Genomic DNA, 13,912 nt, shown 5'->3' with positions numbered 1-13,912 from the left:
CCATACCCTACACAAAGAAACATCCAATTGTCAGTAATTATAAAAAATTAAAATTTATTACATCTGTCATTAGATCATACCTTTTGCTGAAGTGACGCTAGTGATTCCAACTCATTCTGAAGGCTAGCTTTGGCTTTTCTGGTTTCCTCTAACTGTTCCAAGAGACTTTGGTTTTCTTTATCCACTGCTTCATTTTCCTGTATCATTGAAAAAGTTTAATTGAAAAGGAAGACATTATGGTATGATAAATTATAAATTAATACAGCAGGATACTAAAGAGAGTTAAGGGGCAACTACGTACAGTGCATTATGGATCTCAATGTCAGAGCAGAACATTTCTTTTCTTCCTTAGATGTGAGAGAAAGATTGTCCAGTCTCTGCTTTGCTACTGTTTCAAAGCACACACATTTTAGTTGTGATAAGGTCCTTGCAAAGAAGGCCCAATCTACTACGTAAAAGAAAACTAACACTGATGTAGAAAGAAAAGTAAAGACAGTGACAGAGTAAAATAAACATTTAAAACTGATGTCGCATATTTATCTTTAGAAATAATTTTGTAATCAGAGAGATGCAAGGTGGAGGGAAAAACCATAAGATGGTGGGTAATTAAAGAATGAATTACACGTATTTTGTTGTCAAGAAAGGGAACAAGTATGGAAGCAAGTAAAACGTGATACAAAAATAAAAATAAAATCACAATAAAAGATACATGATGCAAAACTGAACAACTGTTCCCCTTCTATTTCTCAGGAATTGATATAAACCTACTACGCTAAAAAATTATAAACAATTTCACCATTTACTGGGTGAGATTAATTGATTCTTACATGTGTAGCATGTAGTGATACTATACACATGCTGTAAACTTGAAACATTTACCAATGTTAATTTGTGGCAACATTAAAGGGCCAGAAAACAGGGTTTAGTCCAAAATAAAATTTCTGTTCAGGTGGCCCACTAAATCTGAACCAAACTTTATAACATGTACAGCTGATAGACAGGATATATTAGATTTAGACAAATAGCAACTAAAAACAAAGTAAGGATTTGTCTTTTTGTGAAGCACTCCTTACAAAATGCACGCACATAGACATGTTTCATTAGACCTAGTGAAAGCAGAAAATAGTGTATTTTTTCCTCAGAAGGAAAAAAAATGGTTATTTCCCTCTACAATAATAGAGGCACTAGTCAAAAAAACACATTCATACGAAGATTTAATCTGTGTTTCCAGGTTACTGCCTTGCAGCAATTACGTACACACATTTCATTGAACCATGAGGTCTGTTAAAAAAAATCTGGAACTTCGCCCATAAAATTTTTCCAAATTTACCTTTTACTTACTGTGCATGGTCTCCTTCAAAATATTCTCCTCCACAATTGATAAACCATTCCCAATGCCATTTTCACTTCTGGAAGCAGTCTTGGTACACCTCTTGCTGGATCATGCGAAGTGCCGTCTGCGAATTTTCTTATATCTTGTCTATCACTGCAAATCATCGTCCTTACAACGGGGTTTTCATCTTTGGAAAAAAAAGTCCACAGGGGCCATAGATTCACTTAAGGAACATCTCATTTGTGAGATCCAAAAGCTCTTCACAGATTGCGAGGCAAAGGTCTTTCTGATCTTGACTCATGAGGACAAACTTGGCGGCAACATGATGCATTCCAAGATTTCATGACATGATCCAACTGAAATGTTACATTCTTGTGCAATCTCTTGGGCAGTCAGTCTTCGATTGGTACCCACAGTTTTGTTGACTTTCCCGACATGAGGGTCATCACTAGATGTGGAAAGGCATCCTGAACGAGGGTCATCTTTAGCTTCCGTCCGGTCATTTCTAAACTGTCTGAACCATTCATAGCACCGAGTACGGCTTAAGCACTCACCACTGTAGGCTTCCTGCATCATTTGGTGTCTCTCTGTAAAATTTAATGCAGACATGTCGCTCCTCTTAACACTGCCAGTGTTGCTCCTCTTAACTCTGCCATCTCGAAATACACAAACTGTGTGACACAGGGTTCTACTCAGTAGAGCACTGAACAATAACTAACAGAAATACAACAATGAAACTTCTGGCAGTTACACATTAAACACAGGCGTGTGTACAGATGCCAACTGCATTTCACTCCAACACACCATTGGCGTGAAATTACGGATGTTCCAGAATTTTTTGAATAAACCTCATATATGACACATAGAACATGGACATTTTCAACAAATAAATGCTATTATTTTTGAAAAACTGGGTATCTGATTTAGCTGTTGTTGACTTTATCGACTTTAAGCTGCTGTCAGTATAACCACAAGACTCACCACTTTCAAGGCTGCCAATTCTTGTCTCAGTCGACTATCTTCCTCATGCAGTGCTGCCAACCTTTGTTCCAGGTTGTGTACCTGAGCAGCCAGCTGCTCCCGTTCCTGTCCTAACTGTTCTGCAACTTCACGGAGTTGTTCTGCATGACGCTGCTCCAGTAATCTGCAATCAGCAATTTCTCTACGATAATCATGGAAAATCTAATAACAAAAACTGTCAAAATATTATACAATACCGAATTAAAATATCACTGCATATCATCGTAGCTGTTAAAAAAATGTGCTATACCAGACTGGACACTTGTAATAATTTTCTTTGTTATTTAACCATTCCAGTACTTCCATCTTCACAAATGGAATCCATAGGCTAATCAAGAATTCAGATCTGCAAGCAACTACGTAACAGGCAATTAGAAATCGACTGTTAATGAAAGGTATCTAAGTTTTAATATGAAGTGAAATATTGTCAGACCAATAAATCAGAAGATAAGGACAGAACAATACTACATGAATAGAAAAGGCTTTTTCAGAAGAGATATGAAACATAAAACTATTCCTGTAGAAGTCTTGAATAGTGGGAGATGACACTGCAACACTTCAAGTATTGTAAATAAATTGGCTTATTTCATTAATTTAAAAGGGCAACAAAGGGACGTAATATCAAGAAAAACAAATTGTTTAAAATGCGCAAAGAAAAAGATGGTTTGTTTCATTAGTGAAATCAACAGCTATGTATATTGACAAAAAGACTTTATACATATAATTATGAAAGAAAGTAAAAAAGGAAGCATCTGAAAAAATGATAAAAATAAAACATGGATAAAACATTACATTAAATAAAGAGTCTCTTCCACAATTTCTGAGAATATGAATTCTAAAATGTGGTACAGAGGATATTGGAGCACTGTGGTACAATATCTAAATAATGTTCTTTTCTAGTGGTCAGTATACAAGAATAAACCAATGAATTTGACAGAGATGTTCCCTCTCTCCTACACTATGTGAGATTACTGTCAACAATGTCCTGTAGAGGTGAATACTGTTATTTAAACATAAAGGACTGAAGTCAAACTACCTCAAAATTCTCTCCAAACTCAATTTACAGATAACATAGTTAATATAATGACATTCCAACAAAACACTTATAACAGTCAAATATAATTATCAATAACATACTACTAAAACAACCCTTTTATTTGATTGTTCTTTAAACGGGATAGCCAACTTTGAAACTTATCTGAAATTTTGTAGAGTTACAGCTGCGAAAGCATTTTTGTGTAAATGGAAAATGGGTAATGGTAAACAGAGATGCAAGCCATATAGAGGCAGCAAAGAGAAAATTCTCACATTTATTTTATGAGACTAAATAGTCAAAATAGCCACTAACATTTTTACCATTATTTACAAGAAGGATAATGTTTTAAAGTTTTTCAAAAAGTAACAGAAAACTGATAATATTACATGCTGTGAACATTTCGGGGATTTTGAACTCCCATGAAGTGAACATACATGCGAAGGTCGGTCATGTCAATACCTATAATTGTAAGAACTGACATTTTTGCAGAGGTTTTGATGAAGATGTCAAATATTAATATTCGAACCACTTATACCACTGGTAATTGTGTGTGTGTATATGATGGGAACTTAACACACAGAATGGTAGACACAAATTAACGTGCACATTTCCACATCAACTTGTAATGTAATGCTGTAAGAGGCAGTTTTCAGTCATGTTGTTGCAGGGGATGCAACCTAATTGGGACATTACGAATCCGGAAGCAAGAAATAGTCCTAATAATAGACACACAAATGTGCTGTGGCAAAAAATCAGGTCTCAGCCTTAATTTGTAAGGTTATTTTTACTCTCTTCCAGGTTATGAAATACTACTAAGAGAAGAGTGAAACAATGAAATGTTAACAATATAACGCAATTTTGGAGGATATGTTACTACCAACACCATCAAGTTATTGCAAAGAATCCTTTTCTCTTTTTCTAAAGAATTTAATCCCACTCTGAGCAATGCTCACTACCACAACGCAGCTGCAACTTTTGATACAATTTTGAGACATTAATTTCAGATTCTAGAGTACCTACCAAATAAAGTGCTTAAGCTTATCAAGTGTTTGGGACTGCTGAAGGCACTTTGTGAGAATGTTAATTTAAATAAAGTCAAGATCAAAAGTTTGTGGGCATTCTTAATTGAAAGACATAGTCAACACTTCTTTCTCTGCTGGAATAAAACAGATGATGTAACAATAAGAGAAACTTGCTGAAAAGAAGGGTGATTATGCAAAAACTGTCATACTTTTTGCAACAGCTTCTACAAGTACTATGAAAGGGAAACTCAGCTGAGAAAAATAATAAATTATGACTCAAAATTGTTGATCAGTGCTTATCTTCAGGAGGAAAAAATTTAGTACTGCCAACAGACACACTACCTACCTTTTGGAAGTAATAGTTCCTTCCTTGAGGAGGAGGGAGGGATGGGTTAGTAATAATGTGATAACAACATTGAATATCATCAGCACAAGGGCCTTTGAATGTAGATGACTGTCACCTTTCCTTGTTTGTGGTACGCGTATACATGTAACTGGCTACAAATCTTACTCACTTGACCTGCATTTGACTGGACTGTTCAAGCCGAGCATGGCTATCATCAACCTCCTGGGCCAGCAAGGAGGCTCGTTCATTGGCATCTAAAATATCAGCTCGAAGTTTGTCTCTTTCACCTCGGAGGTGTTCCAAAGACAATCTGTAAATATAGCAAACACTTTTTAAGTTTCTTATCACAGATAAGTGACAATTATATCCATATAAAAGTTAGTGTTTTGCATGTAAATGTAGTGACATGGGAGCAATATGAAATGACTGCAGTCAAGAATAGAAAAAAAGATGTAATGGCTAACAAGGAGGCCAGCAAGATGAAAGTTGCTAAATGCCAACAGGAAAAAACAGCAAAATTCATTTTTAAAATCACAACAAAATCATAACCTCCAAGAAAATATATAAGTGATTGCAAAATTAATAATATCAAAATGAAAATTTACTTGAGAAAATTAAAATTACAAAGAGCCATAAGCAATTGCTCCAGGAGGTGAAATTCCCATACTGCCAATAGAGACATTTAAAAGTGAGAAAACTATTCCTGGCTTTTGGAACTACTGGTTCCTTAGTTACTTCCTCAGAGAGGAAAGAGAGATACATTGAGGAAGTTCAAACAACTTACAGAAATACAGCCAATCAATGTCTAGATCAGGGCCAGCGGCAATCACAGTGGTGCTCATCTACTGTTCACAGGCTGGCAACACATCACTTCGCACAGCAAATGGGATGATTCTTTGACATAACAAACGAGAGGTGAGAAGACAGGCAATATCTTTCTAGCACTGAAATTGAAGCCATTGTCTTGTTTGCTTTTTTGGTGTATTAGTGAGTTTCAAGAGAAATATTTTGTGATTATGGCAGTGAGTGCTATAAAGTAGACTGATTTAAGTGAACAGAAAAAGGAAAAGATAGATGCTACTTACTATAAATAAGACATGTTAAACTGCACACAGGCACAATTGAAAGACATTTACACAAAGGTTTCAGTCACAGCCTTCAACAACAAAAGAGAAACACACACCATTCATACACACAACCAAGCACACTTCATACACATAAGATCGAAGGCTGTGGCTGGAAGCTTTGTGTAAGTGTCTTTTAATTATGCTTGTCTGCAACTTAACATGTCTTATTTACAGTAAGTAGCAATTTATCTTTTCCTGGACTGTTTACATTCCTACCTCATGTTTCCACTGTCTAACTGATTTAAGTGATTTAGCTCTGCATGGCAATGTCATCCATTGGTGCATGTCTCATGGATTAATTGCACAGATACAAAAATGTATCAAATGTGATGGTGAAATGACTATGCAACCGATCTGTGAGAGCACACTCAGTAAGTGGATCAATGTTTTTTAATTAAATCATGGGAGAAGGTATACGGATCAATGTTTATTATTAACAGTCACACATTTAATATATTAATAAACACTGATCCGCCTACCTTCTCCCATGATCTAATTAATCTAATCTCCGACAATTTAATTAAAAACACCATTGATCCACTTACTCAGTGTGCTCATGCAGATCAAGTGCACAGCAACACAGAGCAGAGAAATGTTTCACTGCTTTTTCAAGTATACCATTGATTGCGACAGTAGCACAGTTTAAACATCTGTGACTCAAACAAGGAACAATTAAATTTATAATCCTAATTTACAGCAATGTTTCACCCTTTCTTCTGAATGTATTACTTCTAAACATGTTGCCTGTCTGCTGCCCTCTCATTGGCTGCACAACGCTAATTGCCAACAAACCTTCTTTTGTTCCCGTCATACCTCATGGCAAACTGACAACATTCCTGCATGAAACACATAAGTATGCCACGGAGTCTTTTACCAATGCAGCCACATCCTCAAGGATGTTACCCAGCTGCATTACCTTAAGTTTCCTGAACATTCAATATGCTGGGAAGTTCACAGCTTGACGAAGATTAGAAAGGAAGGATACGAGGGACCCCACTTTCACGAAGATGAGGAGAAATACAAATAGTTTTTTCAGTTTAAACACATCCATCGACAGTACTGGAATTTTAATCCTGAAAAATTAATCAAAAATTCTCATATACTCAGATAATGGGAAATAAAGAGCAATATCAAATTTGCTTTAATAATTAGATACTAGTGTCTGACCTGAGACAACGGACTTCTGCCTGGTAGAGAGCGAGGGCTGCATGAAGTAAGAGCTCCAGAGCACTATATCCATGAGCCGCAGCATCGGCCTGGGCTGCTGGGAGCTCTGACTCCAATGTAGTGGCCAGATCTGAAAGACGCACTTGACCACCTGTGCCCACTTCTGGAAGCCCCAAATCTCTAGCAAGACGAGCTGCTGTTGCAGGAGACATGCCTGCTGTCTCCCACAACTCTAGTACTGCTTCCACAGGGACCAGCCTGTCATGTGAACAACAAGAAAAAATGAAATAACAATAAATTTTAAGGTGACGAATGCTCCACAGTAACTAATTTGGAAATCAGCAGCAGGAAACATCAGTGAAAGAGATGTCTAGATATGAGTGAAATATGATGGTACCACAGACCAGAGCGTAAGAACTTCCTACAAATAAGCTGCTGAGATATCTGTTGAGCAATCATGATAGTTTAACACTAAGTGCTGGACTATGGACCAAGTATGAATTTAAAGAGCAGTACTCTTCCAATGTACTAAAACTGTTTTGCCCCCTAGGCTGAATCAAGGGCAACAATTCAGGACATCTGGCATGATTCATTTTATTTACATCAAAACCAATAACTATCAATGAATATTTAAAAGAAAAATATGTAACTGATTGCAAACATAAACAGACATTCAATGAATCAAATAGGGGAAAAGGCAACCACTCACCTCAAACTGATGCATGGAGCATACAGACAATTAACAGGAAACAACATTCACACTAACTTTAGAGCTCTTGCTCTTTTTCTGGAAGTGTGCATTTAGGTGCCTGTGTGGTTGTGCTCAGAAGCTAGTGTGAATGCTGTTTCATGTTATGTATCTCTGTTCTCCACACACTGGTCTGCTGCAGATGAATGGTTGCCTCTCTCTTATTTTACATATTGCTTCATCCAGGAATTTCCATTATTGTTATTCAGATATTTAATGAGATATTCACATAAACTGGACAATCACAGAGTTCAACTTGTCATGAAATTTATGGTAATTAAAACATCATCATTATAAAACTAACATTTGTTATGAAATATCTGCACTACTATAATCACAAATTTTCTTATTTTTCTTTCTACCAAAGGGGAGCAGAGACTTTCAGCTCAAATTTCTGGTCAAATGGTGTAGATGGAAACAAAACCACTGCTTTCATAGGCAAGGATTTGATTTGACATAGTTTGGTATGAAATTTAAATCAGCTGAAGATCCTCAACCAAGCAAATGTCAGTGTGTAAAAATGCCATTTAATACAATTTTGTTGCTTATCACTGCTGATGATGAGGTTGCTGGTACTGCTTCAGCACCATCCATTTCATTACTATTGTTCACAGAAGTAGAAACACTTCATTTATTTTCCATGAGGTACATGAAGCAATAGTGATGATGATGATTGGATTGTGGGGCGCTCAACTGCGCGGTTATCAGCGCCCGTACAAATTCCCAACCTTTTCTCAGTCCAGTCTTGCCACTTGCATGAATGATGATGAAATGATGAGGACAACACAAACACCCAGTCATCTCGAGGCAGGTGAAAATCCCTGACCCCACCAGGAATCGAACCCAGGATACTGTGCTCGGGAAGCGAGAACGCGACTGCGAGACCACGAGCTGCGGACATGAAGCAATAGTGCAACAGTACTTGCGAATTTTACCTACAAATATGTTCGAATCTGCAAGTTTACATTATAACCATCGTTTTCGAATCACAGTAAACTGAAGAATGAAATGGCAGCACAGAAAGTGAAGAATATCTGGTATGATTAACTTTCTGTGTCAGCTGAAAGTGGGTGAAAATGAAGTATTTAATACAGTAAGTTATTGCAATAATGCTGTGCAATGCAATTTCAGAAAACAACACACATACTTAGGGAGGGGGGGGGGGGGGGGTCTACTGTGAGCACAAATTTCAGAAACATTATGAAAATGATAATAGGAAAGATATCTCACAGAAAAGCACTCACATCAAACTGAAATGTGAATAGACTTGATTAAATTATTAAATCTTACTATCAATTGCAGTGCTTGCTGATCTGTGGCTTCAAATGCTCAGGAGGAATAATCACTCTACATCATTCGAGAATAAATATTTGCCTTCGTTAACAAAGTCTATAGCTGTTTGCCGATAAAAGTTGTGTGAATGTCAAAATAGTCTCTCTGTCTCTCTCTCTCTCTCTCTCTGTGTGTGTGTCAGTAATACTACACTGTATTGATAGAAAGTGTCAATGCATGCACACATTCATCCATTCACGCACACACACATCGTGTTCTGTCAGTCCTCACTTGAAGAGGATGTGGAATGAACCAAGTTATACACTAACTGGCAGAAGCAACCAGGACCAAGTCCTTAACCCAGATAACAATCAACAGAAGAGTCAGTGGCAAAACGAAGTTATCAGGTGTCCATGAAGCAGGCATTGTTAAGAGGTGTAAACTGGACAGAGCCAGTCCAACAGGCAGTTTTACCTTGCAAAATACAATCAACACATTTCTGCAATGTTTCATGAGTCACAAACATAACTAATGTTGCTAAAACAGGGTAAGCTGTCCTCAAACCAAAAGGTTGCTTTGAAACTTGCAGTGCTTTGTTTGGTGTGGTCCTTCCTTTACTGACTTTTTTAATGACTTACTCTGGCTGTTATAGTGATCCACCATTTAACAAGTGCTCCGAATCATGTCACAACTTAACATTTTTCACATGTATGGAGCTTGCCAGAGCTGAACGAAGCAGCAAGTGTTAAAAAAATATCTTGCAACTGATAGAGGATGGCACCTTGTGGATTTGTAGTCTGACACTTACCCAGCCAGAAATCAAGTCACTTCACATACACTGCCTGAAAAAACATGAGACACTAAGAAGGGAAGCAGGAAACAAAATGAAAATTCATGAGTTGAGAGAGTATATGATGTTACTTCAGTGATTACAACCTCAAGTCAAATTTACAGAGAGCTTGACACTATGAGTCCCCTTAGAAATATAATATTGTAATTCTTGTGGTCTGAATGCGTGCACCAATACATTTGGAAAGGGTGTCGAAGCCATTGTATCCTTTCCTGAGGCAAGCTGGTTTGCAACTGTTGTAACTGGTCCTCAATATCCTGGATACTGGCACTGGGATGGAGAGCTGATGCCCAATCCGGTTCCACACATGTTCTATCGGGAGAGATCTGGTGATCTTACTGATCGTGGGAGTACCTTAACATCATGCAGACAGTTCATAAGGACATGTGCCTTGTGTGCACAAGCACTGTCCTGTTGAAAAATGGCATCACAACACTATCACATCAATCACTCCCAGCTGTGGCCTGAAGTCATATCCAATGGCTCCTCTCACCATCTCATTAGGAAAACATCACTGTGCCTCTCCAAAACATTGGAAGAATGGGGGGGTCTCTCCACATCTTCACAATACTTGTCAACAACGGTCATCCAGGGTAGTGCTGAACATGATGCAATACCATTCATCAGCAGTCCATGCTTACTGTTCATGGCACCACTACAAACATGGCCATTTCTGTTGCAGTGTTAAAGGCAGTCGACAAATGGGGTGGTAATTCCCTAGTGTGGATGCTGCTAGTCTCCAACTAAAGGTGCTGGATGACACAGAATGTTCCAGGGAGTCTATCACTTGTTCTCAGATGGCAGATGCTGGGGTGAAAGTGTTACCATGAGCCTGGTGCACAATACAGTGATCCTCCTTTATGGTAGCCAGATGTGATCAACTGGAAACCAAATGACGAGTATGTCTGCCCTGATATTCCTATGCAGTCCCATATCGAGCACTGTTTAATTAAATGCCTCACAACCAGGGATGCTCCATGGTTCACCTAGGTATCCAAACGGAGACCCACAATGATGCCCCTTTAATATTCTGTCAGGTGCTCTTACTTCTGTCCCACACAAGTATGTGGCATCTCTGTGTCCTTTACGGCAATCACTTAAAATTTTACACCCTCTTATAAGCCCTACCAGCTTGGTAACAACACTAAATACAAACAACATTAATCACTCTGGGAGCAGTTCTACCCACCAGAGAGAAATAAAACTTCATTATTTACATCTGCTGATAGTTTGTCTATGTACAAAGTTACACTGACATCTCACCATGTCTTCTTGGTGCTTCATTTTGATTAGGTAGGGCATAAATATTGTAAAAAATAATTTGCTACAGAATCAAGATAAGGAATCCAAGTTCTTCCTTAATAATAATAATAATAATAATAATAATAATTACAGGAAAATTAAGCAGCATGCTGCTGCCTAAATGTCCTGCCCCCTCCTCCTCCCAATTCCAGTTGTTTCCTCACCAACTTGTAGTTTCATAAATCTGTACAAACAATGCAGTTTCAGATTCTCACCCTGAGTTGTTTGTATCCAAAGCTAGGAAGTGTAGTTCCTTATTCACATCGCCTGTCTCATCAGGATCTCCAACAACTGCTCCTGAAGTTCTCGATCCAGAATGGCCACACGTTGCATCCTTCTCCACAAGCGACGGTGACACACTTACACCCACAGTTGTTGCCCAACTTCCAGCATTCCGAAACAGTTGTAGAAATTCTTGCAGACTTATGCGACCTTCGTTATCCACAGAAAGCTTCTCAAATACCTGTTGGACAACCTGCACACAACACAGTAATTGTTTACACAACATCAGTGGATGACTGACCTAAACACTACCAATAACATTTATAACAGCACTAAATTCAGGTATGGGTTACAGCACACACTTCTTGCATGCCGGCAGGACAAAAAACCATAAAAGCAGATACATGAAATATATTCACAGTTGTGAATCATCTGTGTAATGGAATGGAAAAACAAAACTTTGTTTCAGACTGGAACTCAAACCTGCATTTCCCACTTATTGCGACCAGTCACCTTACCATCTGGCTATCCGATCATGACTCACAGCCAGGCACAAACTTCCATATGTCATCAACCATGTGTCTACAACCCATTCTCATAGATCCATTATGTATATTCCCATACAGGGATGACATTTTACTTGAAAGCCACTTGCCCAGTGTCAGTGGATAAATACGATATTGCAGTGCCTATGTTATTTTGAATTTCGATGCAATGTTCCTTCAGACATGCATACACGTCCAAAGGAATAGACACTGCAGTGACTAAAGCCATCACGAAATACATGAAATGCATGTTCGAAGGAATAAGCATCCTTATGCAGAATAACAAAGGCATTTGAATACTGTATTTATGTGCCGACACCAGGTAAGCAACATTCAAGTAAAATGTCCCCCCCCCCCCCATATAGGAATAAACATAATGGACATACAAGTATAGGTTGTAGACACATGCTTGACAACATACGGAAGTTTGAGTCTGGCTGAGATAGCCAAATGGTAAGGCAACTAATAAAATTGTAAGTAAGATTTTATGTGTAACGATGTATAACCCCTGTGTATGTAATTCGATGTGTAATCCTCATGTTTATCTATGATGGTTTAAGAATAAGTCACATATGATTTTAAAGCCGACTTCATAATTGTGCAAAGAGGGCACACCCTTTGCTTCTTAGTACAGACGTTGGACTGCAATGGCGCTCCACACATGGCAAAATAATATCTGTGATCCGTTTATGCATGAAAACGGTTATTAGTAGTCGGCAAACAGTAGTCTGCAGCTGTGGTCTAATGCATTTGTGACTAGTGATGGTTTAACGAACATGTGCACTGACAGATTATGTTGTTTTACGAGTCTGAATATGTGTGCTCGCACTGTGCAACAATATCACGAATGTATTTAACATTACTGACAATGACATACAAATGTGTCAGCTTACATCACGTTGACATGACAACTGACAATGACATACAAATGTGTCAGCTTACATCACGTTGACATGGCTTAAGCCCATAATATGTAAGTAACATGGCTACATAATTAAAATGTTGTGTATAATTGGACAACGTCGTGATATATAATACCGTATTTACTCGAATCTAAGCCGCACCTGAAAAATGAGACTCGAAATCAAGGAAAAAAAATTTCCCGAATCTAAGCCCCCCCTGAAATTTGAGACTCGAAATTCAAGGGGAGAGAAAAGTTTTAGGAAGCACCTCCAAATCGAAACAAAGTTGGTCCATTGTAATGTGAGAGACAATTTAGGCCGAATGAATGACCATACAGCTACAGTAGTTTGGTTCGAGTCGTAAGCTTAGCAGTTAAGTTTCACCAGGTAGCCATTACTATGCATCAGGCACTCCGTCCATATTTATACGGGTACCCTTCCTTTTTCACGTGCTTCGTCTGGTTTTAATTGATTGCTTATTTTTCTTTGATCTGATAAGTGTCGTTCTCTTTGTTATAGATGTTTACATCGCTCTAAGCTGAAAATGCATTACTGTACTGTGTCATGCATTGTTTGTTGCATGACGTTTACGGCCTGTCGCCGTTCGTGACATGACTTGCTTTTGTGCACGCTACTGCCTCTTACTTTTTTTTTTAAAAAAAAAGGAGAGAGAGAGAGGAATCGTCTCATTAGCGAAACAATGGCATGAGACTGCTATTTGTTGTTACTTACACTGCTGCTTTCTTTGATAATGATCAAAAAGAACCTAATAATAGACTGTGGATGATAGAAGATGTTCTCAATGAGAGTTGAGCGAAAATTTTTCTATGTTTGAAAATCTTTGCAGACGCCTCTTTAGTACATTACATTCTGCACAGAAATTAGAGTCATCTTAGATTTAAATATCGAGTCAATTGCCGTGCTTCATTTCTGACAGTATCACTATTAGGCATAAGAATAATACAAATATAAACATGACATGATATGTATATCCTTCCGCATTTGCCGTTGTCTCACTCT

General features: G+C 38.0%; 1 protein-coding gene across 1 annotated transcript in view; it reads right to left on the bottom strand.

The window, feature by feature from the left end:
- Positions 1-13,912, bottom strand: part of LOC126092562 (ninein-like protein) — a 139,840-nt gene that overhangs the window by 99,211 nt on the left and 26,717 nt on the right. The window contains exons 5-9 of the mRNA XM_049908234.1: positions 11,439-11,698; positions 7,052-7,309; positions 4,927-5,067; positions 2,315-2,477; positions 81-197 (exon numbers count right to left, since the gene is read on the bottom strand). Coding sequence (XP_049764191.1) covers positions 81-197; positions 2,315-2,477; positions 4,927-5,067; positions 7,052-7,309; positions 11,439-11,698 — 939 coding nt within the window. The remainder of the gene's footprint in view (positions 1-80; positions 198-2,314; positions 2,478-4,926; positions 5,068-7,051; positions 7,310-11,438; positions 11,699-13,912) is intronic.

Source organism: Schistocerca cancellata, chromosome 7, assembly GCF_023864275.1.
Source record: "Schistocerca cancellata isolate TAMUIC-IGC-003103 chromosome 7, iqSchCanc2.1, whole genome shotgun sequence".
In the NCBI taxonomy this organism is placed as follows: Eukaryota; Metazoa; Arthropoda; class Insecta; order Orthoptera; family Acrididae; genus Schistocerca; species Schistocerca cancellata.
The sequence above is the reverse complement of the archived record's forward strand: the minus strand, read 5'-3'. Positions and strand labels throughout refer to the sequence as shown.